The 15,064-nt window shown below is 31.6% G+C and overlaps 1 protein-coding gene across 2 annotated transcripts in view; it reads right to left on the minus strand.

Moving 5' to 3' along the window:
- Nucleotides 1-15,064, minus strand: part of LOC144847985 (homeobox protein aristaless-like 4) — a 49,577-nt gene continuing 34,513 nt past the window's right edge. Inside the window, exons 1-4 of one of the 2 annotated variants that reach the window (XM_078704627.1) lie at nucleotides 11,065-11,242; nucleotides 10,315-10,667; nucleotides 1,827-1,958; nucleotides 1-1,607 (exon numbers count right to left, since the gene is read on the minus strand). In XM_078704627.1, the coding sequence (XP_078560753.1) occupies nucleotides 1,188-1,607; nucleotides 1,827-1,958; nucleotides 10,315-10,599 (837 nt within the window). In that variant the 5' untranslated portion in view covers nucleotides 10,600-10,667; nucleotides 11,065-11,242 and the 3' untranslated portion in view covers nucleotides 1-1,187. Of the gene's footprint in view, nucleotides 1,608-1,826; nucleotides 1,959-10,314; nucleotides 10,668-11,064; nucleotides 11,243-15,064 lie in introns of those variants that run through there. The other variant, XM_078704626.1, reaches the window with a different exon arrangement.

Below are 15,064 nucleotides of genomic sequence, written 5' to 3' on the forward strand. Positions count from 1 at the left end.
TTTCATTTCAAAAGAAATATTTATTGCTTAATATAAGGTTCAATTGTTTTCTATCTACTTATTTACATGACGTAACTTTGTTCACCTTTTCTTACCTAAATAGTTACAAGGCACATTTAAAAAACGTTTATATTAAACAACTTATTTTTATTTTTCAGTTAAATTAAATCTTCAGAGCATTTTTAAGATGCACTGTCTCTATGAAAAATATTTTTACAAGACAATGAATTGAATTTCTCTCATAACGAACAACATAAATTATCAACTTTTAACAAGAAAAAAGATCGTAATAAGCAGTTGGTTAGTGTTAAACATTTTAATATTCAATTCCTTTTTCAAGATCTATTTTTTTTCCAATTTTTCTTATTATTGAAAGTTAACTTATATTCTATAAATACCAAATCATCAATTCACATTTTAATTTGATTTTTCAGTCTTATGATGAGTGGCACAGTTTTTAAGTAGTAGTGTACATTATTCTAGACACTTTGTACAGTCTGCATGTTTATAAACGTAAATTTCAACATAGCCATATTCATTATTTCATTCCCACTATTTTAGTTCGTATAATTTGACATAAAAACATTTTTCAAATCGAGATATTTCATCTAAATAATTAAAATATTTCTTTTTTCTTTCCCTTTTTCATTTTAATTTATATCAACTTGAGCCATATCGGTAGAAACTTGATCTCATTATCTCTCAATTTGCATATTCATATAGTAAAATATTATTATTATTGGTCCTTATAGTACTCAACGATCGTTTAAATATTATTTTAGTACATGTATAATTTACTCTCATTTGTTTTTCTACAAATAACACAAACAAATTAGCATTGTCAATTACATATTGAATTTGACTCAGTACAAGACCAAACCAAAACGTGTTGATTGTCAATTACATTTTGGATTTGACTCAATACAAGACCAAACCGATGACGATGATGAACATTACTTATGACTATCCATCACCGGTTTATTCTTCTGGTCAAGTTGTAAATTTAAAAACCAAGTAATTATTGTACTTAATATTTTGCACTTTAATCACTGGATGGACTTCTCTACTGAAGGAAACGGAACATTATAGTACATTGTGTATCATGTGTACAGTGCTAATAAATACAATAATTTTACCCGTTCAATCTTGTTTATTATTTATACTATGGACACGATGAAACTATAATTTTAAGAATAAGCATTTATTAAGCTGATTGCACTGTGTTCTTTAGCTTTCAGACGAAGTGCTGCGATGCTGTTTGTACGCCTTTCTGATTCACCAGAGAGAATTGGTGCTGGTGCTGCGGGCATTATGATACCCGGATGACCATTGGAGATCATTGGTGAATTACTATACGGTACATGCGCAGACTGACTCGTCATGTTATTGATGTTGCTCATATTCATGTTTGTCATGTGCGAAATGTTTGACAGATTAGCCATGGAATTCATTCCCATATAGTTCGGTAGGCCATTTTGTGCGACCATACATGACCCGTTTGACATAGACACAGACGGCGATTGCGCATAACCTCCTTGCATCGGACTCATTGTGTTGATTGAATTTATGCCGGCCATTTGCGGGGACCATCCATTAGATGCAGTGACCTATAATGAAAGAGAAAATATGTTAAAAACCTGTCCAATATATTTTATTTATAAACTAAATAGGACTAATGAAAACAATTTTAAAAACAATTAATTATAGGCCTAGTCTAGACCAACTGTAAGTCTGGATATCAGGCCTATGATTCAACCTTTTTGGATGCTTATAGCAACACGATTTTGTTTACAGGGGTGGTCTGTCAATAACATATCATAACTTACTTGAGAGTAGGCGTCTGGTCTAGGCGCAATTGGCATTTCGTAGTTAGCTCCAGTGGCCATAGCTCGCATGCTGTTCAGCTGCCCGAACCTCTCACGCTTCCTCCACTTAGCTCTTCTATTTTGAAACCAAACCTTGAAAACACAAACGAACAACGTGGGTTTAAATACAGAACGTCAAGCATAATATCACGTATCAATAATATTGTATACAGTAGAAGTCCTCAAGCAAATAGAAAATAATAACTATAAAGGTAATTAAAAATATTAGCTACTCTACATTGTATTGAAAGAAAAATTGAATTACTAACTCCACATTGTATTTGAAAAACGATGGTGGCGCTGTGATGTAAACATTTACGCATGCTTACCATGGAAACACTCAGGTGTCGGGTAAAGTATTAAGTTATAAACTATGGGAGCGATTTGTTTTTAAATCAATCAATAAGTTTAACCCCCGTGTACTTGAAGCTGCCCTTTTTCTAGACACCAAGATCCCGTCAAGGTCGCCTATGAAATACGACCAGGCATATCGTCAAGGTTCTGGAAATTATAAAAGCCATTTTTAGATAGTTTCTTGTATAGTTCTGTTGTCTTGGAATCAACTACTCGCATCCCGGGGGATCTGTTCTACAAATATTCGGTTCAAGCCTACCATGAAACGATTTATGGAATGAGCACGTGCAGTTTTGTACTTTCTTTTTTGACTTGAGGCAATACAATTGTTTTCAGATACCAGGAAACAAAAATGTTCATATTTTTAAGATTATTCCATTTGAAATATTATATAACATTGAAATACGCCCTAAAGAATGTGGCCAATTGGCTGCCAAAATAAACGCATTCTTAAATTACCCAAAGCACAAAAAGCATCTTTCAATACAGATTTATGAATAATAATATCCCTGTTTTTACAGCACGAAACTGTCAAAATCAGAATAGGAAGATTTACAATGAAGAAAACCTAAACGTTACGGTTGGAGAATATTAATCACGAGCTATTTTTATTTTTGCTATATCAGTGTACAAACAATCCATAATGGCCTAGCCTAACTTGTAACCTAACAATTGTTCTACTGTAAAAATTACTAAGATCTAGACATTAATAGAAACAGACTGTTATTCTCCTCATGTCATCATAGTATAAATTGGTTATGAATAATACAAGAAGATGTCAAATCCTTAGAAATACAATTACTTGCACGTGGTTGTCGGCGAGTCTTAGAAATATGATATTGAAATGTAAACGTGTGTATTTCTTGTTAAATGTATCTATGTACACTGATGCCGTTCGTGCAGAATGTTCAGCCTGAAAGCTTTATCTGTAAGTCTATCATCATCAAAACGAAATAATGTTATGTTTTGCATGTTCCAGACTTGCTCTCAAGGATATTATCAAATCGTGAGGAGATACAACAAGAGTGCGTACAAAAAATGGACTGCGTATCATCAGATTTCGTACGCGCGTTTTGTACGATGTCTCTTCACGATGGTTGTACCCGATACAATATTATAATATTTTTAAGATGGATTTGTCGACTTTTCTGAAGAATTAAAGAGGAACTACCTCGGTACTACAGTAGAGTATGAAAAAGTACTTGATCCCAGCCTAAATGTTTTACTTCCGATCATTTAAACTCGCATTAAGAACCCATTACTTGTTTACGTAACACTTCAGGACAGGGTATATTTCTTTCACTTGTTGACCACATGTGTCAGAAGGTGTGAATAGAGGAAATGGTCAACAGTTTTTGATGAGGATTTCTATCTGATGTCCTTGGAAATGGTCTTATCTCCTTCATCGCTGTTAGGTTTCTCCCCAGATGCACCGAGAAGTGTCGCCAACCAGTCTGCACATCGCAGAACTCAACCTGCGCAACTTGTAACCAGGCGTTGCTTACCACCTGTGAAAACTAGCCTAACTTTTAAAACGAAGGCTAGAATTATTGTTTTTAAAGATTAGACCCGCTGCATACTGAGAAGCGACCAATTTAATCTTATTTTAGTATCTTAATTTACAACTTTTAAACTAACCTATAACAATAACTGCGCCGATAATTAGTAGCGCTTATCTTTATCAATTACAATACGCTGGTTTAAAACAACTTTTGAAATTAAAGAAACATACTCATCATATATTATGTTACTAATTTTAACATACGTAATCGGTCTTTTAAATCTAGATTTTTTCTATTATCAACATTGCATTCGTATTAAAATGAACTACGTCTTTAAACACTAAAAAAACATTTTTTTTTCAAAATTAATTAAACACAATCAATAAAAACATTAATTAAACGTCATCGGGGTATAAATACTGTTTTAACTTCCACTTTATTTAGGGCCTACAGTAGCTAGTAGAAATTAAAATTACATTGAATGAATAATATAACATCAATAATACATGTTTTCGTCAACATGAAAATAACAATTTGTTTTGGATCTCAAAATCGACATGGTCTATCTATTAAATGGTTCAATGAAATCCCAAATTAGGTCAAACGCTTTTAAAAACGATGTTTTTACATTTTATGTTTGGTCTCCCATGTAGCAATCTCTGATGTGATTGTACTTTCGTAGGGAGTTGAATTCTACGACTCTATAGCCTCAAGACGCAATTACAATTGAATGGATCAATTCCCTCAAGATATAGACGATGAGGTTTTCGGTAACTGTTATATCGGAGAGTTAACAAATATCTGGTTATGATGGGTACTATTTCCGACGGATACAACACTACAGTTTCATTAGTAAACCACGAAGAAATTATTTCTCAATGATTATACACAACATTGTTAAGTTGTTACATCATACATATAGAGTAAAAATAATAAGAAAATTGAACCGACAACAAGCAAACTTTAGGAGAGTGCACGAAAAACATTAGAAAAGGCGAATACATTTTTCTGTAAGGTATCGTCAATTTCGGCCAATTATCAATAGGAAGATATGAGAAACAATGATGTACGGTGCTATATAGTATAATAGATTAGAAGCTATTGCACTTTTTAAATTTAAAGTGAATATTTTTATTAATTTGCTTGAAGACACCAACAAAATGTTTTAGCAATAAATACTTCCGATTTATGTTAATTAAAAGAACGTTCTTCCTTACAAACATTGCAACAATAGGACATGGTTACTACATGTAAACTACCAATTATACATTGGCACAGACCTTCATTCATAACGCTCTTGAGTTATTTTAAGACTCAGCGAAAGCCAAAGAAATTATTAATTTCATCAATTTAATCCGAACAACTTCAACAGATTGTTTCGTTGGTAGGTCTACTACTACCCGCCGGCGGGGAATTAATGGCTCGTGCGATCTTAATAACATAATGATAATACCAATTAAAGTTAAATAACATGCATTATGGGTAATTTCATACCAATGTCTCTATCATCGCAGCGCCAATGGCTTACCAAATTTTTCTCAAAATGCTAAAGAAATTAGGTAAAAATATTTGAATTTGAGTACTTTTCAATGAATTATTTTTTTGGACTTTCAGTGGGATTTGAAATTCATACTCTTGCTCTTTTCTCATCATGTATATAACTTTGTGGGATTTCTAAAGCTGCATGTTTCTCACACTTTTTTAAGGATAAAATTCGGGTAGTTTAAAAGAAGGAATACATTTCAGTGACGTGTTGAAAGTTTAAAATCTTTGTATCCAGTATGGCATCGATTAAAATAATAATAAAGTGTGTCGCAGTCAACATAGATAATTTATAAATGGAGTGGAAACATGATGTGATGTGAAACAAGTTTTTTGTGTCATTTTAGGCATTTTTTTAGATCCAATTATTATACAAAAATAAATTGGCTTAGTTATAAACAATAATAAATAATATACAAAACGTTCTGTTTTGTCTAACTTTTAAACATTCTGATTCCAACAATTTTATTAACATTTTAGAAATAATTTGCTTTTTTTGGGGGTGGGGGAAAGTTTATTTTTTGGTTACTTAACAATCTTACACAATACAGAAATCACGTGAGTGCCATAAATAAAGCTGGACACGGATCTACAATTTATTATAAAAGCAATCGTTTGAGAAGGAATCCGAAGGTCAGACTAGAGTAAATTATGGATAATTCAATTGAGCTATTAAACAGAAGTTTTAAGTACCTATAAATGTTTTCCACTTTAAAGTCCATTGTTGTACTATTGCCCCTTATTCATTAACGATTTTTCCAATAATGGGAGTTTCAATTACGCCAATAATGATATCCTTACTCTGTATATTGTTTTCTAAATTAATCATTTACATTGAAAAATGCTACTATTCGTTATCCATGCTATAATAATTGATAGAATTAAAGTAAACAAATGACCTGTACTTTTTCACATCAAGACTGTTTTCAATATAATTTCTCTGTAATATGTTAGAAATACGTGGTAAAATCACGTATTTTGAGCAGGTATACTACCGGATAAAATCCTGAGATTATGAGGATTAGGTGCTTCAGTGCTATCAAGGAATTTATTCAATCATATTTAAGATGTATTATTTCCAAAGGGAGGAAAAACTCTATGGACTAGCCAAGACCTTGTCGGTGTCCCTCTACTGCTTTCCTAAAGTCGACAGTGGGATAAGTATTTATATTTAATGCTTTTGGCGTTCCATAGTGTAAGCGTATAGATGGAAATATAGTAGGGTAAAATACATAGTACTGGAATATTTGACAATTTCTACAGTATTTCTGAGTTGCCATCGTTTCGTAGCATCAGTCATAGGAAGAGCATGGAAAGATGGGAGAATGGAAGATAGCAACAATTTTAAGAACAAATTGTGTACATTTTCGGTACACATCTCCGATTCTAAAATAACTTTCTATGCAAACGTTTACATGTGCTCAAATCGTCAACATACCAAATATCTTCAGTGACTTGAATTGTAAATGACCTTTCTTTAAGTTTTACCGACATATGGAGAAACCACGAGTATATCAATGCAAACGGAGATATATGAGACCAGGTGCAGACTCCCTGCACATGTTTCACTTGTTTTTCAACATGACTTTCATCTAAATTTGCCAATATATGAACAATGCCATAAATTTGTTGCAGGGTCGAAAAAGACTACAAGGTTTTGGAAACAATAGTGACAGAGTTTAAACTAATATGTTGCATCTTGGATTTCACCTAATTTTTAGTACATAAATATTAGTGTGGATGATTGATGCACGTGGCTAACCGCTGTTTGCCTACAATAACTCCTCCATAACGTTTACATTCCAAATGGTTATACTGTATCAATTAAAACTGAATGTAATTTTACAAGAATTGACATAGGCCTACATCAAAAAGAAGTGCGGTACAAGTAAATATTTCTGTTCTATAAGTTGCATTTAAACCTATTGCTTCAAATAGGCCAAGCATCACCAAAACTGGTAAAACAAAAATTGTTAACAAAATTAAAGAGTAAAATGCCTTGCAGCGGTACTACGCGTTCCATTAGAGAGTAAGCCTACACATTCCATTCAGGGGTACAAAAAGGGTCCATTAATAGAGTAACCATCCCTAATTTATTAATTAATAAGTCTGTGTGCGCAACAGATTTGCAAGTCTGAACAGTAATTAATTTTCTGATTAGGACGAGTGTTAATTCCATTTGTAGCTGTTTGGTCAAACAGGATTCTTTGAATGCCAAACTCAGCGGCGGGTGCCAGTAGCTACATACAACAATACCACACTTTTCTTATTATAATTTACATATGTTATAATCTAGGTTCACATAATGCAATTATATAGGAGATTAAACATAATTAGTATTATTATTTAGAATAACACCAGAATAATACTGCTGACCAAATTAATGGACATAATATTGTGTAAAATTATTTTATACAGTAGGGCCTAATAATTTAGGCTTACTTTTATTTAATTTTCCTCATTTTTATTTATTGTTATTTAGTTTGCATTATCATCATATTGTTACAACTATCCAAATAAATTAGCATAAACCAATATAATTTATAAGCTTGTTTCAATATTATGTTATTTTATTATAATATTATTTGTTTACAATATTTCGTTAATCACTTATTATTTTCAATGTTTTGTTTGGAGTACATGAATAATCAGGTATTGCGTGTGTAAATAAAAAAACAAATATTTAAATCATACTTCGTTAATAGAATTAATATTCTTCAATCAATAATTCTATTTGCCATTGATTTGTTCCTCCATCAATCAAATGATCAAAAGTAGGCCTAACATTGGATACATCTTATAGTAAGTTGACATTGTTTTGACACGCATGATAGACTGTTATGTTGATAGAATGACATGATGTATGTGACAGAAAAAGTGCTCTAGAATCAACTAGAGAGGACGAACGTACAAATTTAAATCGAAATGTAAACATTAAAATTAATTTGCCATTTACTAAAATTAAAGTTGTTAGGAAATATGGATTAGGCCTATACTATGATCATATTGTATAATATTTTGGTGATATTCAATTTTAATGTTAGAAAATGGGCCAAAAGTTAGTCTATATGGTTACAGATGATTCAATATAACTGTGTGACTGTGAATTTTGGTTAACAAGTATTTAATAAGTTATTCCAAAATAAATAAATTGATTAAACTACAATGATGATAAAACAAAGACATGTTTATGAAATTGTATTATATAATTGTTCTGAACTAAATTTAGAATCACTAAAAAGGTATCCGGTAATGCTAGTATTAATACGAAGTATCAATTTATTATCATTATTATATACCCTAAAGCACTAGTAGTCGTACTTAGTGTACATTAATTCTCAAGTACTCCGTTATTATATCAACAAATCGAATGTTTGCCTGGACGTACAATATCTGGTACCCTACTTGTTAATTCATTAAGCTATTTGATAAAATCTTGTAAAGTCAATTGATGTAAGTGGAATATTATATTTGAAGTTTGTTAGAGAACATTAAGAAGGCAGAACCAGTATCAAAGCACTTCAAACATCCAGGATTTTAACAAACCCTTTCTGTTAAGTGATTTAATAGTACATGCTACCAGCAGAGCCGTCTGTTTGCTATAAGGCCATTTATACAATTGTCAAGCGTTTGCGTTCTATATTGTAAAAGATGAACGTTTAGGCCTATCTAATGATAATAATAATAATAATATATACTTGTACAGGTTAGAGTTAGACTGAGTAAACTGGTGCCTATTGTATGAGTAAAATTGTTGTATTATTATTGAACATTCAATTTGAAAAGATAAGATAAACGTCATTGATATTATTGATATGGTAAAAGAAAAAGTTAAAATATTGATTTCGAAAAAGTTAAAATATTGGTATATACTTTTTTTAAACTGATATAATCATCGGAATTAATTGTTAATATCATAAATATTTGTAAATAACTGTATTATTGTATAAAAGCTAAAGAACAACCATATTAATCTCTTCATTTTTGGCTCTTTCCCCTGGGTCTCTAGTATCCAACCCCTAACAGCGTCATGCAACAGCAGCCATAAGGGCTTTTCCCATAGCACCGAAGTGTGATACCCAAAAGTACTGTTTTCTATTACTCGATAGTGTAGGAAGTCGTGACTATGGCATTTCATCAGGTATTGTCTGAATAACAGGAAGAGAGAATCTACATAGGAAATTCACTCAAATAGCTAATATTGTCAAAACTACAAAGGAGATCTTATTATTTTACGAACAAAGACTCAAAAGTTTGAAACTTTAAAAGTTACGAATAACTGTCAAAAGCCAAATAATTAATATAAAATGCGATATTTAGTACTGTAGTTAAAGGGATTTTTAAAGATTTTTTTTAGATAAGCCTAAGACAATTTTATAAACAGAATTTGGTCTGATGCGCAACATTTTGTTTTTAAATATAATTAATATCTCTGAAAATCTATTTTATAAAATCCTAAATCAATTACAGTACTTTAAGAAAAATGGAAACTTTATATTTAAAACAAATAAAAAAAATCGCATTTTTGTTAAAAGATTGTTGCTGAAAAACATTTTTAGTGAATTAAATTGCTTTGCGCATTAAGCCAAATTTGGTTCATATTTTGTATATGCTTAGCATAAAGTATTATGATTTTTCATTACACTGTACAGACAGAAGATTTAGTCTGATAAAATAATGTTATAACAATTCTGTTTTGTAGTCAAAGTGTAAAGAGACAATTTAAGTATAGGCCTAGTTAAGAATTATAGTAACGTGGTAGAAATTCAAATTCTTTGTTGTGTGCATGCTTTTTGCCTAAATGTGATGCCCCATACTGGGTCTGTAGCCCCAACCTTGATCTCAACGTATACACAGCATTTTTACGCCAAATATGTATTTCTGAACTAGATTTTGTAATCACATTATCGCTAAATGCCAATTATTGAAATACAACACCTAGACATAACATTCTCACAGTATTCTATACATTTATGCTAAATTTACATTATAATTACTGGATAATGAGTGTTATTTATTAAGAAAACAATATAATTTAGTTATGTTCTCACCTGTACTCTAGCCTCCGTCAAGTCGCAGCGAAGTGCCAATTGCTCTCTGGCATAAACGTCTGGATAATGTGTCTTTTGGAATACTCTTTCCATTTCTTCAAGTTGAAAACTTGTAAATGTTGTTCTGTTTCGTCTTTTTTTCCTCTTGGTTCCATCTTCACTCCCTGGAGATTTCCCATTATCCGATGCTGTTTCTGAATTAATCGAGTCCCCACTTTGAATCTCGTCTAAAGTGTCAGACTTTTCAATTGGTTCTGATGTGTGTAGATCCTCTCCGTTAGCCATTCTATTTTCTTTAAATTTCGTTTCGATTTTACAGGGTAAGTTAATTAAATCTGACTCTTCTACGAATTCTGAAAGTAAACACCAAACTACATGTCAAGCGTACGCCGTTGTTTATCAAATCCATATACAATTATTTAAGCTCACGTGACAAATTGTTCATTCAATATTATAATTTTATATACAGTACCTACCTACCGTACCTAACTAACTAACCTAAAAGCAACTAGTGATTAACTAGGAGGAATGAAAATAAAAAATAACATACTTCCTTTACCCATTACTCCTCAACCAAGCAAGTACAGAAAACATACTTACCGTAGATCATCCATGACATAAGCTGTCAAAGAATTCCATTATTGAAAACATCAATAATGACATTATTAATTAGTGACAGTAGTACTAGTAGCAGCTATAAATAAGTAAGTAGTGTAACTAATTTAAAAAGATAATGTAACCAATGCTTACGTATAGGGTTAAACTAAAATTCTCAAGCAGGTCAAACGATGGGTCGAACTTGATGCTACAACTTTTCTAAAACTTCTGTAATGATTACTACTGATCAAAGAAGTTGTTAAAGCCCTTCCAATTAATTGTCAAGTAACGTTAACAATGAAGACGAGTTTAGAACCACACTTCACGACTCCTCACGCTTGTATGAACCAATCGCTGTTAATCCCAGACTATTGGTGGCTTTATCCGTGACGTAGTGTTCACTGGTCCAGTGACGTCACACAGTTTTGGTATTGATAAAAAATATGGGACGATAATCTACTATATGGTGTACACCACTTTATATATATATAATATATAAATACTTTATACATGAGTGACAGATTATAACAAAGTAAAAAAAGTAAGTGAGCTTTAAGACCAGAACGTTTTGCAAAAAAATACGAATGAAAAAACATTTTTGCTATAATAGCTAAAGCGAACTGTACATTTATTAGTCAATGTAGTAGGCGAGATTTATGTGTGAAAAAGTATATAAAAGCTGTACTAATCAAATCGACAATATACTTAAGAATATTTGAGGCTGAAACCAGTAAAAAAAATAGTGACCGGGCGCCAGGGCGAAAATGTCTCTTTCTCTTAGAAATAAATAAATTCAAATTTGTCTAGTCAACAGATGATGCATACTTTGTAACCGGTATCTATATGTCTCATTGATTATTAAAGCACGGAAATGTGAGATATGTATTTCTTAATCAGATTCGTGTGTTTGACATAGAATATAATATTCTAAAATCCAACAAAATGGTTTTCAAAGTGGCCAATTTACCTTTTCATGAAAAACAAAACTTCTGTTCAAGAACTAATTACCCGAGCAAACTTGAGTCACAATAAAAAACAATTCATTCACGAAACACAATAACAATTTTTAAACAAAAAAAATGGTAAATAAATATATTAAACCAAGTTTTAATCCCTTTATGAAACCTGTTCAACTTATCAAATTATTTTTAGTCTTCCTGTGTCACTGGTTTACGATATCCTTTCGATCGACTTCTTTGTTGCTTTAAACCGTGAAAGCAATCGGCTTATACTAGAACAACGAATTATTTACTTAGTATTGTTAGCTCAATCCGTAATTACATACCTAGAAATACGTATAACGTTTCACGAAGATATTTATATCAATAGTAATGCACTTTTTAAGATGACATGCAATAGGTTTTTCAAGATTTGTGAAACTTCATTTATTATCTGATACGTTAGGATCTCTCTGTAAGTAAAGACCTCTCTGTAAGTGAGGACCAATACAAACAGTTTAAATACACGTCATAATATCGTGTTTACAAAATGTCTCATGAGAATCATAATTTTTAAAAAACTTAGTTTAGACTAATTGTACAATGCAAGGAAAATAATTGGTAAAATAGTCTTACAAAAAAGGAAAAAAGGAAATTTATAAATGGACATCTTCTGTCTATTGTCCTTTTAACTTATGCAATCTACTCCTTTAATCTTAGTGTACAACTATCGATACAATAAAGCTTCTTTATTAACCTTTAAATTAGTTTTACTATTCATGAATTACGACAAACAATGCGGGTAGGTACATTCACAATATATAAAGATGACTATAGATTGACTTGTATCAGAATGAGCGTGTACATCTGCAACCTGCGTGGCTAGGCTGATGCTACGCGCATCATGAGGTCATACTATGCTTTTACTCGCGGCTTGACTTGTATTTCTTGGGCAACCCCAGCGCGATCTCAATTAACGGAAACCGTAGGAGAATGACAAAAAATACCACTGAGGAACCTGTACTGTTTTCCTTACACTGCTACGCCTCTTGGATCAACTAACGTTGGAATCATCAAAATCAACAAATACAGACGTGCAAAGAAAACAGATCTATTTTCCATGAGAAAAAGTACAGTAAAGGGAGCAAGTATGGCGAGCGAGTTGACTGTACTATGTGTTAATCAAAGTAAAAGATCTGTCGAACCTTTACAATTAAATTTCAGTGAAAACAAGTAATAATTATTCGAATGCGTCTAAATTGTCATATTTAGATGCATTAAGCCTATTGTTATAATAAACTGCGTACAATAGAGGATATATTTCTATAAATAAATACATTTTAAAAAGAAAATAATCCTCTCTAAATGTATTAAAAACAATTATAAAAAAAATATTATCTGTGATAAATTTAGAAATAAAATTGTTTATTTATTTTGATGACCTAAATTTGATGGTTGAATTTTTTTCTCAGAATCATACAAAACATACAGTACTGTATTCGTTATGTCAATGGTCTCAGTGAAAAAATGAATGTATGGGAACATCAAGAGATATCATGAACTACTATATTAATATCTTTGAGTTGAGAACAAAGATGAGATCTAGACAGATACACAAAGACAAAGGATGACACGCACGTCATTGATTAAATTATCCAAAACTTTCAGAAACGACGCAACTGATAAAACTGACTATTGGAACGTCAAGTATCCTCCCGATTGGACAACTCCTTTAAGCCAGACGATTTGTGCTAATCAAATTTACGTAAAAGTCTAGTCGTGTTAACAATGACCGCGATAAATGCACTGTAATTACGGACTCTAACCAGGCTTAAGTTGCCATTTAATAAGACGGGGCATGGTGTGTTGTATACCGCCGGGAAAAACGCTGTCTTCTTGTTCTTATGTAACAGCATAAGCCTAGGGCCAGTATATACTGTGTATTACGTAATGATACGAGGAGCTGAATAACAGAGAGGTATAAACATATCCTGAATAAAGTAAATAAATGCGTATTTATTTCAGCCGGTCCCTATTAAATTTATAGGTCAATGCTTATACCAAAACAAAACAAGATATAAAATGAATATTTTTTTTAAATTATCTTATTTTTACAATAAAAATAAAATTGTCTTATAGAACAATGGGATGGTACAAAGACAAAAGATATTGTTTGTTTTATCATTATTTTATGATTATTTTTGCAGATTAAAAATGTCTAAAATTAAACGTATGAGGGCTTTTGTGTACTTCCTTTGTATATTGTCTTTGTTATAAATCGTACCCTATACTCAAGGCTGGCCCTCTCAACAACTCCCCCAATATGACCATTCAGCACGAATTTCCCCGATATCTGACCGCAAAATCTGCTTTTGCACATCTCAAAAGATTGTGGAATTGAGGGCGTTGGTATGGAAAATGAACGTGACTTGTAGAAGACAATAACAGAAACGAAAAAAATCAAAAAACCCAGTGTCTTTAAACCTCACTTTGAATTATAATTTTAAAAGGCATATCAAGTTTGTTTCGTTTGTTACTATTTGCAGAAAAGAATTCTTCTAGTAAAACTCCGAAGTCACGATTTTCGATATGACAAATAACACGTAGGCCTACCCGAAATGCCAAATGGGGACAATTTTATGTCAACGTTTGCCACGAAAACATTGACTTGTAACGGTAACATTGCAAGACAAACACTGCAATTCTACTATTACTGAATATTTATTTTTCATAAAATGTTCCAAAATATTTTACTAATATTTTATTTATTCTTTATAAAAGGGTTAACTTGTCAAATATAATATAAAAAGTATAAAACACATATATATTTTTATATTAATACTTTTAACTTCTAATAAAACATTCAGATTTGAGTAAAAATATCTAATATGAATTATTTGATAAAAGACAGAAACTGTAGGCCTACATCAACAATGAAAGTTTACAGAAACAACATTTTTACACTACCACGAGCCATATTTAACGCGAAGAAGAAGTTTACTGAGAAAAGTAACGGGGCATTAAGTCTATACAGTAGTTAAAATTTACTTAATAATTAACAAAATATGCCTATTTAGGTTCGTTTGTTTCTTATCCAGAGTAGCGGTAAAAAAAGCCATGGTTTTGATGCATGAATTGTAAGTATTTTTAAACTGATGCAGTCGCGACGAACGAACAATAGAACTGGCGGCAAATGCTCCAGTCTTTGAGAAAAA

This window comes from Antedon bifida, chromosome 7 (genome assembly GCF_963402885.1).
Source record: "Antedon bifida chromosome 7, ecAntBifi1.1, whole genome shotgun sequence".
In the NCBI taxonomy this organism is placed as follows: Eukaryota; Metazoa; Echinodermata; class Crinoidea; order Comatulida; family Antedonidae; genus Antedon; species Antedon bifida.